We start from the raw sequence: 14,644 nt of genomic DNA, 5'->3' as shown, positions 1-14,644 counted from the left end.
TTTGTGTACCTTCATTGGTGAAATGACTATTTAAATCTTTTCTTCCTGATTTATCCAAGGGATACAGGAGTACTGATGCATAGGGGCACTTGTACCCCAATGTTTATAGCAGCACTCTCAACAATAGCCAAATTATGGAAAGAGCCTAAATGTCCATCAACTGATGAATGGATAAAGAAATTGTGGTTTATATACACAATGGAATACTACGTGGCAATGAGAAAAAATGAAATATGGCCTTTTGTAGCAACGTGGATGGAACTGGAGAGTGTGATGCTAAGTGAAATAAGCCATACAGAGAAAGACAGATACCATATGGTTTCACTCTTATGTGGATCCTGAGAAACGTAACAGAAACCCATGGGGGAGGGGAAGGGAAAAAAAAAAAAAAAGAGGTTAGAGTGGGAGAGAGCCAAAGCATAAGAGACTGTTAAAAACTGAGAACAAACTGAGGGTTGATGGGGGGTGGGAGGGAGGGCAGTGTGGGTGATGGGTATTGAGGAGGGCACCTTTTGGGATGAGCACTGGGTGTTGTATGGAAACCAATTTGACAGTAAATTTCATATATTAAAAAATAAATAAATAAATAAATAAATAAATAAATAAATAAATAAAAATAAATAAATCTTTTCTTCCTGTATTCATTAAGGTTACTTATTGAGTTGTGAGAGTTCTGTATACATTCTGAATATATAAGATCTTTATAAGATACATTATGTACAAATATTTTCTCAGCCTATAGCTTCTCTTTTCATATACTTAGTGGTATCCTTTAAAGCACAACAGTTTTAAATTTTTATTAAATCCAATTTCTTGATTTTATCTTTTATGGATTATGCTTTTGTTGTCAAATCTGATAACTCTTAGCCTACTCCAGGGTCATGAAGCTTTTCTCCTATATCATAAATTCTTTGATACTAAAAAAAATTAGTTTTAGCTCTTAAATATAGTTCTATGACATACTTTGAGCTATTTTTTTTATGAATGCTGTGTGGTAAGTGTTGAAGTTCATTTTCTTGCATGTAACTATCCATTGTCTCAGCACTATTTAAAGATTATCCTTTCCTCACTGAATTGTATTAGCACCTTTGTTGAAAAATAACTGATCATAAATGCAGGGTTTATTTCTGTAGTCTCAATTTTATTTCATTGATTTATATGCCTATCTTTTTATAAACACCAGACCATATTGATCATTGTGGCTTTATAGTTAGTTTTTGTTTTGAAATCCGGTAGTGGGAGGCCTCTAACTTTGTTCTTCTGTTTCAATATTTTGGTAATTCTAATCCATTCCATTTCAGCTTCTCAATATCTCCAAATAAGTATGCTAGATTTTGATAGGGATTGCACTGGATTTATAGATCTGACAAAACTGACATCTTAATCATGCTGAATATCTTCTGATCCATAAATATGGAATGCCTCCGTTAATTTGATAGGTCTTTAATTTCTATCAGCCATATTTTATAGTTTTAATTGTACAAATCTTACATTTCTTTTGTCATCTAGGAATAAAGACATTTTTCCCCCCTTTCCAATCTGGATGTCTTTAATTGCTCCCTCATTCTCTGCATTTCTTGCTGTACAGGCTGAAATCTCCAATATAATATTGATAGAAATGGTGAAAATGAGAGACATTCTAGCCTTCCTGATCTTAGGGGAAAGCATTCAGTCTTTCAACATTAAGTGTTTCCCAAATACTATACTTTTCTCTTGAGCTCGAACTTCCTATTCAATATTTCAGTAGGGACATCTCTCAGGAGTTTAAATCTCAATAGATCTAAAACTAAACTTCTCATAATCTGTCCACCCACCTCCTCTCCACAACTCCAACACCACCCTTAGGGAGATATATATACAACTATTTCTTCCCCACTGTTCCCAATATCAATAAATGCCACTCAGCAGGTTAAACTGAAACTTGGCAAAACATACTGGACACCCCCTCTCTTATCCTCGTTACCTAACTAATCTCTAAGTCATACAAACTGTATGTCCTCAAAATTTCTAAACAAGAATGTCTCTCTTCAACTGCACTATTAGCACCAAATACCACCTGGATTTCCACAATAAATTCCTGTCCCTGAACTGACCCTCTCTTCTCAAGATCACTAACATCCAATGATATCTGCTTCCCAACACTCCTTAAAACATTCTTTTGTTTGCATATTTGTTTTTTAAGGAACTTCACCTTATTACAGGGCCTTTGCATATGCTATTCCCTCTTTCAAAGGTAAGCTGATTCTGTTCTTTCAAATCAAAATTTAAAAGTCACACAGGAAGATATTTCTGACCACCTAATCCAAACCATCCCATCTCTATTCCACTAATCATTATTATAACACCCTAATTATATCCCTCCTGTCACTTACACAATTATTTATTTTTTATTTGCATATTTGTTAAAATATGCATGGGTAAGATGGTATCTATCTTGTGCACTGCTAGATGACAGGCACACTCTAAGTTTTTAAGATCTATTTAAATTGCTAATTTAATCAATTAACCTACTTCTAGCTTCCAATAACTGTGGAAAATCATTAAGATTTCCCAAGTATGATAACACATATTAGTTGATGAATAAAGCTATTTACATAAAGAAATTTACTATGTCATTCTAAGGTTGTAAGGTTCATCCTGAACCTGAAATTCCTCACTAAATTATAAAACTATCCAATCAAAATCTTCACTGGCATTAAAAAGCAACTATTGCTTATAATCTAGAAAGGCCAATTTTGGTGCCCTCTTTGCATAAGAGTTATACCCTGTGCTAGTTTTAAATATGTCCATAAATTCTTTGATATCTTCCACTTGAAGAAGTGGAGCTTTCCTCTTCTCTGGAGCCTGGGCTGTATTTAATGACTCATTTATGATAAATACAATGTAGCAGAATTAATGACCTACTCTACCTATCAAGGGTAGGTCATAAAAAGACATTGGGGCTTCTGACTCATTCTCTTTTGGATCACTTACTCTGGGAAAGTCAGCACCCATGTCATGCAAACATTCAAGCAGCCTATGAAAAGCAGATTTGATAAGACAGTTTTATTTCTTCTTTTCCAATCAAGATGATCAGTAGTTTCCTTTTCTGGTAATGCTTTCATGTAGGTTTGGAATTCATGTAACCCTGGTCTCATAGAATACCTTTAAAATTTTATCCTTCTTTTCTATTTTCTGTAATAGTTTGTTTAGAAATGATATTTTTTCATCAAATGTTTTATAGAATTTGTCAACGAAACCATTTGAGCTAGGAATATTCTCTAGCTCAGAAGACCTTTAACTATAAATTCACTTTCCTCTGTAGAGGTATTAACGTTACCTATTTCTTAAGGAATCTGTCCATTTCATTTAACTTGTCTAAGTAGCACAGATTTGTTCATAATATGTCAGTATTTTCCTTTTAATATCTATAGGATCTGTTGTGATATCCCCTCTTCCATTCTTGATGTTGGCACTTTGTGTCTTCTTCATAAGTCAATATATATAAGTTAATATATATATTATATATATATCATATATATTTATATATATATTACATTTATTAATCCTTTCAGAGAAACAACTTTTCATTGTATTGATTTTTCTCCACTGTTTCTGTTCATATTTGATGAATGTTCTGCTTTTATGTTTATGTTTTGTTTCAACCTACTTTGGTTTACATTTGATCCTCTTTTTCTAGTTTTTTCAGACAGAGGTTCAGCTGACTCAAAGCATTAATAATCATCATTACTATGAAACATACAACAGAAGGTTATGCATTTAAAAACAAGTAAGAAAAAATATTAATACAGATTACTTTCCAAAATTTTCTCATAAAACAGTACCTGGTTTGAGGCAACCCAAAACTGGTTCCAATACCAACACGAGGAAGATAGTTAACTACTTTCTTTACTGTTGCCGGGTCTGGGAAATTGAACATTACAGCAACTATGAAAAGTAATTTTTAAAAATTAGAACACGATATAGCTTCCTTCTTGGAAAACTAACTTCTTGGTCTAATAAATATTTACTCTTAGTTAAGGTATACAATTCTTGCCATATTACTTTTATTATAGTGCATATCAAGTTTTAGCATTAGTTTTCCAGAGGTGATAGTCATTTTACTTATAAACTCCTGAACCATAAACAGTTTTCTCTAAATGCTGTCAGAAGTTCTAAAAATTGTTGTTGCACTAATGTGAAATGAAGCTGAGATTATCTAACTACAACTTTGAATTTACAAAACTGAATTTTAACAAGTTAAATATATGTATCTTTGAGTTTCTATAAATAAATATTTAAGGTTTTAAGTTTTATAGTTAACAATCTAACACCAAAGGCTACAGATATAGGTGCTAAATTGTCACTTTTATTTATTTCCAATAATTAACAGTTTAAAAAATTTCTCTTTACAATGTTTATGTTTTTAATTTATATTTTCACATAAAATAGAATGACCTAAAGGAAAACACTTCTGTATAGATAATAGTCAAATTTAAATGTCTCCTAATCATTTCTATTTCAATAATTACACATTTTGAGAATATCAAGAAACATATAAATATACATAAAAATATTAAGTATATGTTAATTATAGTCATGTATAAATTTCCATCCTTAAGAAATATGAAAATAAGAAAGTCAAAATCATGAGAGAAAAGTTCGAAGATATCAAATTGGATAGTCTTAAAATTTTAACTACATGAATTGCAATATCATGACCATATATAAGCTTGAAGTAAGTACTCAAGTACTAGAAAATGATCCTTATTCTCTACCTAGCTTAAAAAAATTCACTCCAAAAAAAATTTGTCAATTTGGTATAGCTTTGAATACTGACATTACCAAGAAGTTTCAGGTAAAAAAAATACATGGTCATTCACTAAGTATCTAAAACATATTTGGAACTGACATATACATATCCAACATATCTTTTTAATATGCCATCCTTACATACCCATTATTACATTGAATATAGGGAAAACAACAACAACAAAACTAACATTAAGTTATGGCAGATAACCCAAGGCCATGGGGGAAAGGCAAAAGAAAAACACACATACAATAGCAAGGATGCATAAGAAATTTTAAAGGAGAAAAATGAATGAGGATGAGCAAGTAATAAATATTGTAATACTGAAACAAAATCTCTTTGGGACAGCAAGAATGCAGGCTGAACTAAAGCATGAAACATTCACTTGGTCATTTGCCTGAAAAAATAATGTTCACATTAGGAAGAAGACGTATGTATAGAAGAGGAGACCAAATAGGAAAGGGAAAAACATCTTTACCTAAAGAAATTTGTATTCTAAAGACACATGATTCCATACAGGGAAAATAATGTGTGCATGGAATATACATTATTATATGTAGACTTTTTTAAACAACAACTTGTAGATTATAGAAAGAGAAAATAAAACTTTAATCTACTTATGTATAAGGAGTAAGCACAGGAAGTCACTAGGCTTTATATTATTTTCCCTTGTATGCCTCCACTCATACCCAACAATGCTTTTACTTCAAGTTCACCTTGTCTCGCCTTCTTGTCTTAATGAATTTTACCAAGTTCCATTTTAAACCCACAAATTGAATTTTAGTTCTTTCAAGAATGATGTAATACAAAGCAACCAGGACACTTGAGTACCATTTTCTGATGGTCCCTTTATAAATGGCAATAGATTAGACAAAAGATTGAATAAATATATGAATCATTTGATTACCCTCTCCCCTTTCTAAATGCATCCACCTTCCAGGAGGAGTTTAAGCATCAGAGCAATATTGAGAATACCAAAACTCTTCAACTGATTAAATGGTTAGTTATTCACCATATTTAGAAAATTTTGCACTAATCTATGATATGGCCAAAAAACTAAAATTACTACAAATAATTCTAAGAATGGTCAAGGGGGAAAAACCCATGAAGATGCATGTGGTTCAAAAAACGAGGTCAGTATGACAGAGATTACACTACAAATCACTACCTAACTGGGAACTATATGGTATGTTCAAAAATGAAATCCCAAAGAGGTGGAGGTTAGCTTTATAACAATTTACTTCTGAAACATATTACCTCTGTTTGCCATAAAGATCTCCAGAGCTGTATTTTGCAAAAGATAACGACGAGAAAAGATTGATCGTATCTCTGTGAACAGCCATTTTCCATGCAACCCTTCTGTATATGCCAGGATCTAGTGAGAAAAAAAATAAGCCCAAGTAAGTAACAGCAGTTGAATTTTTTTCTTGTTGTTTTTCCTCTTGAATAAAATAGAAAAGACCCTATTGAGAAAAATAATTTCTAAATATTGAAAAAACAGATACTGAAACAATCTGGAGGGAAACTAAGAAAACATATTGCAATGTATGGAAAGGAAGCTTAATGAAAAAGTAGAGGAAAATTATAAAACATCTACTTACAAATATATTTTGAGCTTTTAAAAGCAGTGATGTAACCCTATTTATTGTTTTTCAGGAAATACACATTGCATTATTTAGTGACTGAGTTTTTTATTTTTATTTTTAAAAAAAAATTTTTTTAACGTTTTTTATTTATTTTTGGGACAGAGAGAGAGCATGAACGGGGGAGGGGCAGAGACAGAGGGAGACACAGAATCGGAAACAGGCTCCAGGCTCCGAGCCATCAGCCCAGAGCCTGACGCGGGGCTCGAACTCACGGACCGTGAGATCGTGACCTGAGCTGAAGTCGGACGCTTAACCGACTGCGCCACCCAGGCGCCCCTAGTGACTGAGTTTTGAATCATTTTATGGAAAGTAAAGTTTTACATAAAAGCTTAAAAAGAAGGAAGACCTCAAAAGAATACCTTATATGCTTACAGATCACATATACAATTCAGTTTCATATAATAATGATTTTAGAGTAACCAGAAATATTTTTTATGTATATGAGGGTTTTTCTTTTAGGTAGAGTTGAAACACAATGTTGCACTGGTTTCAGGTGTACAACATAGTGATTTAACAAGTTTATACATTATGCTATATGGTTACCACAAGGGTAGCTACCATCTACCCCGTTATATTGCTATTACAGTATCATTGACTATATTCCTTATGCTGTGCCTTTTACTGCAAGCCTGTATCTCCCTATCCCCTTTACCAATTTTGCCCAACCCCCCACCACCCTCGACCTCTGGTAACCATCAGTTTGTTCTCTGTGTTTATAGGTCTGATTGTGCCTTTTATTTATTAATTTGTTTTCTGTTTTCTTTTTTTTTAGATTCGACTGCAGAAGTACCTTTAACATACTTTAAAATATATATGTACAGTAAATCCTAAGAGTTCTTATTTCAAGGAGAAATTTTCCCCCCTTTTCGTTCTATTTTTTAAAAATTTATCTATATGAGGGGAGCCTGGCTGGCTCCATCAGTTGGGCGTTTGATTCTTGATTTCAGCTTAGGTCATGATCTTCTGGTTCATGTGATTGAGCCCCATGTCGGGCTCTATGCTGAGCGTGGAGCATGCTTGAGATTCTCTTTCTCACTCTCTCTCTTTGCCCCTCCCCAACTCTCTCGCTTAAAATAAACAAATAAACGTTTTAAAAATGTGTAAAAAATTTTTTTTTAATTGTATCTATATGAGAAGATACATGAACATATTGTGGCAATCACTTCACAATATATATAAACCAAACCATCATGCTGTATGCCTTAAGCTTATACAGTGATGTATGTCAATTATTTTTCAATAAAATGAAAATATATATATATATATATTTCATTTCATAGCTTTAAAAAATCACACTTTTAAGGTCACTATTAAAGGCAACAGTCACTCATTCACAAAGCACAAAGACTGACTGTATAAGAGGTTAAGTATCATTTTGTCAGCTAGGCTAAACACAAACCTGCAAATGAACTCAACATAATCTCTCTATGGAGTAGGTGGTTGTCAGAGTAACTTGTTACAATTCTTGTCATCCCATGTGACAGACGCAATAGCTTAGAATGCTTTGCCAACTCAGAGTAATCCTGTCTTTAGTCCTAAGCCACTTTGTTGCTTTGTTATTCAAGTTTTTTCTTTTAAAAAGTTCATTTCAAAAGCTTAATTATGAAGGTGTTAAAGGAAAACCAGATGTGGAATTTCTCCACACCAGTACTTCACCTAATATTAATTTAATAAAGAAAATGAGACATATTTACTATCAAAACGTGATGAAAATCCATGAAAGCAAAGTAAACAATTAAGCTATATCTCTCAAAAGTAACCACCACTAAACAATACAAATAGAATGACATGTGATTATGATACTGCTTTGGAGGGACAAAGACAGGATAAACAAGGAAAGGAAAAATAATTAATAATAAGAATTTATCCTATGAAAACTTTCTTTTCTATTTTTATTTCCATTTTCTAGATCTTAACTGCAAACAGATCTATATTCCTCAATTAAAAATGCAATAATGGGCAAAAAGCATGTACTTTGATTTTTCTAAAAATTATATTTCTGGCACCAAAGGATTTAAAAGTGAAAGAACAATTCCAAGTCTCAATGTTTTTTGAAAAATGAAACAAAAATTCTAAGAACCAAACAACAAATCAAACTTTCAGTTTTAAAACTGGTGATATGGAAATCTACTTTCACATAGCCAATACCTGTGTAAGTGAGAGCAAAAGAAATAAACAGGAAAAGACAGAACAAAGCTGTAGGTATTACTCTCAGGATTTTCTGAAAGCAGAGGTTGCATGTACCTCTTTCCCTCACCATAACCAGCAAGTTTAAACCTTCAGAGTCTATAGTGTTCTCCTACTTGGTTTCTTTCCTGATCTTACTTCTAGAGTCTACTATGACCAGAGGAGCCAAAGAAAAAATATTTTTTAAAAAAGTTTAAAATACAAATTAGATCACATGCATTTAATAACCATCCAGTGGCTTTGCACTACATGTATAATAAACATGCAAGCTCTTTACAATTGTTTATAAAGTCTTACATCTGGGACTTACTGATGAGCCCAATTCATTCTTCTTTGAGGCCTTTTATTTATTGTCTCCTCTAATGTGAATGTTCTTCTCTCAAATCTTCACATGACTGGCTTATTCTTACATTAGATTCTTGCTTCAATGTTACCTCCTTAGAGAAGCCACTGGATCTAAACCTCACTGCCTCCATAACCACCTCTTGCCCCCCCCAAACTCACCATATTGCCTTCACAACATTTATCATTACATGCAATTATAGTATCTGCTTGCTTCTCTATTGCCTCTATTTAGCACTGGAATCTAAGTTCTACCATAACAAAGACTTAAGTATAGTCTATTTCCATTTTCTAGAACAATGTCTGGCACAAAGTAGATGTTTCTGAACGATTACATGAATCAATCAATGGCAACCTAACCTCCATATATGGCCCAAATACACTTCATTTTAATATTATAACAAAATTTCAAGTAATTTAAAATGCCTTAAAAATGGAGATTTACATTATTATCAGATTAGTTTCTCGGGAAAAACTGGGGCATCTGTGAAACCTAGGTCTATCTGCCACATGGTAACAAATGATACACACTCACCATTTTGGCACAGTCTCCACTCATTCACTCATTTACTATTATCTGTCTAGTTTCCACTGGCATTTGAATTTGCCATCTTGGACCTATCAAATAGTAGACAATTCAATATATGTTCTTTAACACTTTATACCCCAATCTATCCAATATTACTAAGGAAAATAAGAGTCAGAAAAATTATATAGTTAATACAAAGTCCCTCAAAGCTAGTGGCAGAGTCTGGCCTACTCCCAGATTCTCCAATCCAAAAGTACAGAGCTTACATATATATACTACATTGTCACATTTCTAAAAAGGGGCTTAAAAGTTTGTTAAACTAGAACTCAATCCATCAGAATTTTAATAAACTACATTTGTCTTCCTGTACTTGGGTTATAGGTGAAAAAGGAAAGAAAACAAATAACAAGGGCTCTTCTAAGGTCTATGATATGCTATGAAAAGAACACATTGATATGAAAATTCTACCTTTTATATCTCTAAAGCTATATAAGAAGACCTGCTGCTCATAATGGTGACGTCAGTCATTGTAAGATCATGGTCAAGCAACTAAACATTTAATTATATTCTAGGATACTTGAATTATTAACAGAAATAAATATACTAAAATACTATTATAAGATTGTAATGTACTGAAAATTTTTCAATTAATAAAAAATTCAATTTATATCCCATTCCTTTAAGCAATATAGTCATTTAATAACCTACTTGAAGTGGTATGCTTCTTTAAAATGCTTTACGACCAAATCAAATTCACAACTGCAGAAAATGACATAAGCCCCATGTACCCAATTCTCAAATCCTAACTTTATGCCACATTACTGCATGTATTTAAAAATTAAGGGGCGCTGGGTAACTCAGTTGGTTAGGCATCTGACTTTGGCTCAGGTCATGATCTCGTGGCCCATGAGTTCGAGCCCCTGTCGAGCTCTGTGTTGACAGCTCAGAGCCTGCAGCCTGCTTCAGATTCTGTGTCTCCCTCTCTCTCTGCCCCTCCCCCACTCGCACTCTGCCTCTGTCTCCCTCTCTCTCAAAAATAAACATTTAAAAATTTTTTTTAATTAATAAAGCTTTTTAGATAGTACTGAAATTCCCATAAATAACCTTCCTGATACCATTTTCCTCCTTTGTAAGAGTCAATCACTGCCCTTGTTTTAAGGTTTATCATTCCTATGTCAGTTTTTATACTGTTAGTACATATATATCCATACATAATATCCAGCATTGTTTTCTATGTTTTCAAACCCATATTGAATGCAAGCCAGTAATGTGCTTTCAAAATTAAATATAAGCAGGTCTATTGTGTTAAAACTCAGAGAAAGAGAAACAGGAGGAGACACAGACAAAATTATTTAAAATTGCCAAAAATATCAAACATTGAAATCACACATGAAAACTAGCCTGACTCCAAGAGAATTAACAAATGAAATTCTATACTTACGGTCAAGATGGCGGGTTTAAAATAGAAATAAAAAATCTTTTAACTAACAGAATTAGTAGCTGAAATTGATACAATAACATTTCTTTAAAGTATTCATTAGGAAAAGGTGTCAGTACTGAAATGCAGCTGAGGCCTAGCTAAGCAAGAGGTTTATTTCTTATTGGAATAGTATATTCCTGGTCCGAGGCTTCACTTCAAAGTCTCTAGAGTTCAATTAAAACTGGATTAGGTAGAAGCAGACCCTTCTTTGGGACTTTCTGTTCACTGAAACTCTACATACACTGACAGCACCCTAGACAGAGGTCTAGCCCTCCAATGAATCAGTTGCTATGGAAACCGTATCATTACCATTGCGCTGCAGTTATGACCCCCAATCTAAAATAGCTTGAAAGCTTAAGCCCACAGCACTCTTTGAATGTTTACCACCTTGTTTTAATATGGTTACTATTAACAGTAGAAGTAAATTCACATTTCTTTTTTTTTAAATAATTTGTTCAACAAAGATGATTTATTAGTTAAATGTTGAGGTAAGAGAGTTAGGAAAGAGAAATCGGTATTTAATTTTAAATATACACACACACACACACGTGTATGTGTATATAACATTTCTTTACATTAAAATTATCAAACTCATATTCTTTAAAATTGTTATCTGAAAACTGTGCCTTCTGAAAAGGGATATATTATTTTCCCCAAATAATACACACAATGCTTTCTTCTATCTTTCAAATAGTATACTGTGAATACATATGAAAATTTCTTCACCCTGTTGCATTTATTAGCTTGAAAGCAAATAATTTTTTCACTTTCTCTTTAATCATTCATTTTGAAAAGCTTATGAATTTATCCATATAAAACTTTCCTCTAATTGCTCATCCTCAAGAGAGAACAAAACAGAAACATATTTATTGCCCAAATGCACAATACTTTTATGGACTATCAAGCTTTAGAAATTTTTAAATAAACTCTAAATATAAAGTTGTAGTTGCTTCACTAAAGTAAAATAAAAGGTTTGGTTTTCAAAAACTATACAAACTATCCTCAATCAATTTAAAATGTTTTAAAACAATTTTAAACGGGAAAATATTAAAAAGTGATAAAATGTTTTACCTCAAAAATAAATATTTACACGGGTGTCTGCATATATAGAATCAGTAAACAACTTTAAAATACTATTCTTTCTAATGTTTAAGACTAGCTTTGCGTAAACTAGTCCCAAATATCTGTCAATTTTTGGAAAGGTTTTACTCATTGAGACAATTCCATATTGATTTCTGAATAATGTGATTAAAGAGTAAAACTGGATAATATATATGTCACCAAGAATACTTAAAATTTCATAACAAAACCATTTCCAAACTATATAGATATACTTAACATCAAGAAAAATGTTTGAAACTTAATATACAAAATACAAACTAACCATGCCATCAATTAAGCTATAACACCAATGGAAGGAAAGCCTAGAAACTATTCATATCCCATTTTCTTGAAACAGGATTATAAATTAGTCACAAAGATTATATCTTAATATGGGAAAACAGTAGATATCTGAAATACATTTAAAAGGAAAGCACATATTGAAAAAATTCTAATAGCAGCTCATTACTAGATATATGTACAAATATGTTTTATTTATAATAATCGTCGTTTTAACAAACTCATGGAAGTAATTTTAATCAAGTATTTTAAAGTTGTACCATTCTATTATTTACACAATTTTTGGATTTTGCTGCATATAATTTTCTCTGAAACTTGGTATCAAAGCATAGCACTCAAGAATTTATTCACAAATTTAGAATTTATTATTCTAATAATATTGAATTCTATTTGGCTTATGGATTTACTTCATCACCAACCATATAACTTTTATGTTTTCAAAGATATATTCTTAAAGTAAAACTCAGAGGTCTTTCTTGAATTTAAAAATGACATACAGTTGACTCTGGTTGTAACTTTACAATACTACTTTTGTTATTAAATATATACCCATGAACACACAGAATGTGTCCAAACTTTGAAAAGAATAATGATAACAATAATACAAAAGTTACGAATATGAAAGAAAATTACCTTTTAAATTAATTATGAGTTATTTTTTTCCTTCTACATAGTAAATTTCTTCCTTTTGCTTACTAGGTACTATGATGTAGTACAGTATTCTCCTTAGCATTTTCATGGGTGACAAATTCAATTAAACATATTCATTACTCTAATGTTCTACTTGGCAGTTTAGTCAGTATGAAAAATTAAAAATATATAAATAAAATGCTACGTGACCTCTGTATTGATTGGGCTAAAATGGTTTTAGCCTGGGTGTGGATGATGGGGCAGCTGGGAGGGGCAAGAGGGGAGCACACAAACACATACACTCTTATGTTTTCTCTTCCAATTACTGAGGGAGATGATAAAACCACAGCAAATGATGTATCAGCTCATTTTATCTTATCGCTTTGGGGCTAGGTGACAATGAAGTTCATATTTCACTGGCTCCCATTGAAGATTGTGAAAATTACTTGCCCTCATGACCTGAAATTTCACTAGAAGACAGAAATTTCTCTTCTGCAAAGTAATGCAATTTTTCAGATGTCAACCTTTAGCCCAGCTTTAAAAATTAATTTCATTTATATTAACCAATGATATTGATATTTTCACAGCATGCTCTTTGATACATGAAGCACTGACTAGCAAATTGATGTTGCTTTAGATGGGCAAAACTATTTTATTTTAAGCTGCTATGGCAGACAGATTTATGGCAAACTGAAATTCCTATTTCATAATTTAATATTTGTGCTGGAGTGATGCACCTTTAAGCCCCCAGCCTGTAAATAATTCAGACTCCTTAGTTGGTTCTGTTTTATTTTCAATATTCTTCAGCTTAAAAATAATTTGCATTCTAAATGACATATCATAAAAGCCATCTCTTATTGAACATTTAATATATATCTTAATGAGTCAAAAGCCAAATGTGATCATGTAGAAACAGAACAAAGAAGGTATTTATATATCATCCAACTAATATTTAATTTTTAAAACATAAATATATCTGCATCTGATTATTTTTGAAAGAAGAATCCAAAATATACCAAAAAAAGCATATTAAGGAACATGAATGTATCTTACTTTATTTTTCTAACAGCACATGAGGTAAAGAGCTAGGCATTACATTTTCAGAAAAAGAGTAGAATAAACTTAGATAACTATCTGAATTAAAATAGAGATATTTGGGTTAGAGATACATTTTAAATACAAGCATAATTTTTAAAAAGCCATAATGTCAATTTTATCATGAAGAAGCTACAGAAATGTTCTATCTGATTGTAGTATGAGATAGAGAAATACTATTAAAAAAATTTCAATATTTGTAGTAGTAAAAAGGTTACTAAAAGATATACAGTCCAGAATCTTAGCAAGGTTTATTACCTTTATCTAGTAGAGTTTTGCTAACTAACATAATGTCGTGAGAGGACAATCATTACCACCAATACGTTGTCATTTTATCAGTAAATTAAACATAAATATGCATAAATTTATGCATTAATCTATACTCTTAGAGAAAAGCCAAGAAAAACATTTCCCAAATTTAGCTATTTTGTCCCTAAAATGATTCTTAATGTTGTTCTGGCCAATTTTCTATCCTCAAAATCACTTTTGCATTTTTTTATGCTAACAATGTGCAAGTTGTTTTTGCTGAAAAATACTTATAT

General features: G+C 31.9%; 1 protein-coding gene across 6 annotated transcripts in view; it reads right to left on the bottom strand.

Moving 5' to 3' along the window:
* The window catches only part of LRBA (LPS responsive beige-like anchor protein), a 780,253-nt gene that overhangs the window by 202,819 nt on the left and 562,790 nt on the right, over positions 1-14,644 (bottom strand). For all 6 annotated transcript variants that reach the window (XM_058721178.1, XM_058721180.1, XM_058721181.1 and 3 more), the window contains exons 41-42: positions 6,050-6,167; positions 3,825-3,927 (exon numbers count right to left, since the gene is read on the bottom strand). In XM_058721178.1, coding sequence (XP_058577161.1) covers positions 3,825-3,927; positions 6,050-6,167 — 221 coding nt within the window. The remainder of the gene's footprint in view (positions 1-3,824; positions 3,928-6,049; positions 6,168-14,644) is intronic.

This window comes from Neofelis nebulosa, chromosome 3, assembly GCF_028018385.1.
Source record: "Neofelis nebulosa isolate mNeoNeb1 chromosome 3, mNeoNeb1.pri, whole genome shotgun sequence".
In the NCBI taxonomy this organism is placed as follows: domain Eukaryota; kingdom Metazoa; phylum Chordata; class Mammalia; order Carnivora; family Felidae; genus Neofelis; species Neofelis nebulosa.
Note: the sequence above shows the minus strand (reverse complement) of the source record. Positions and strands in the feature narration are given on the sequence as shown.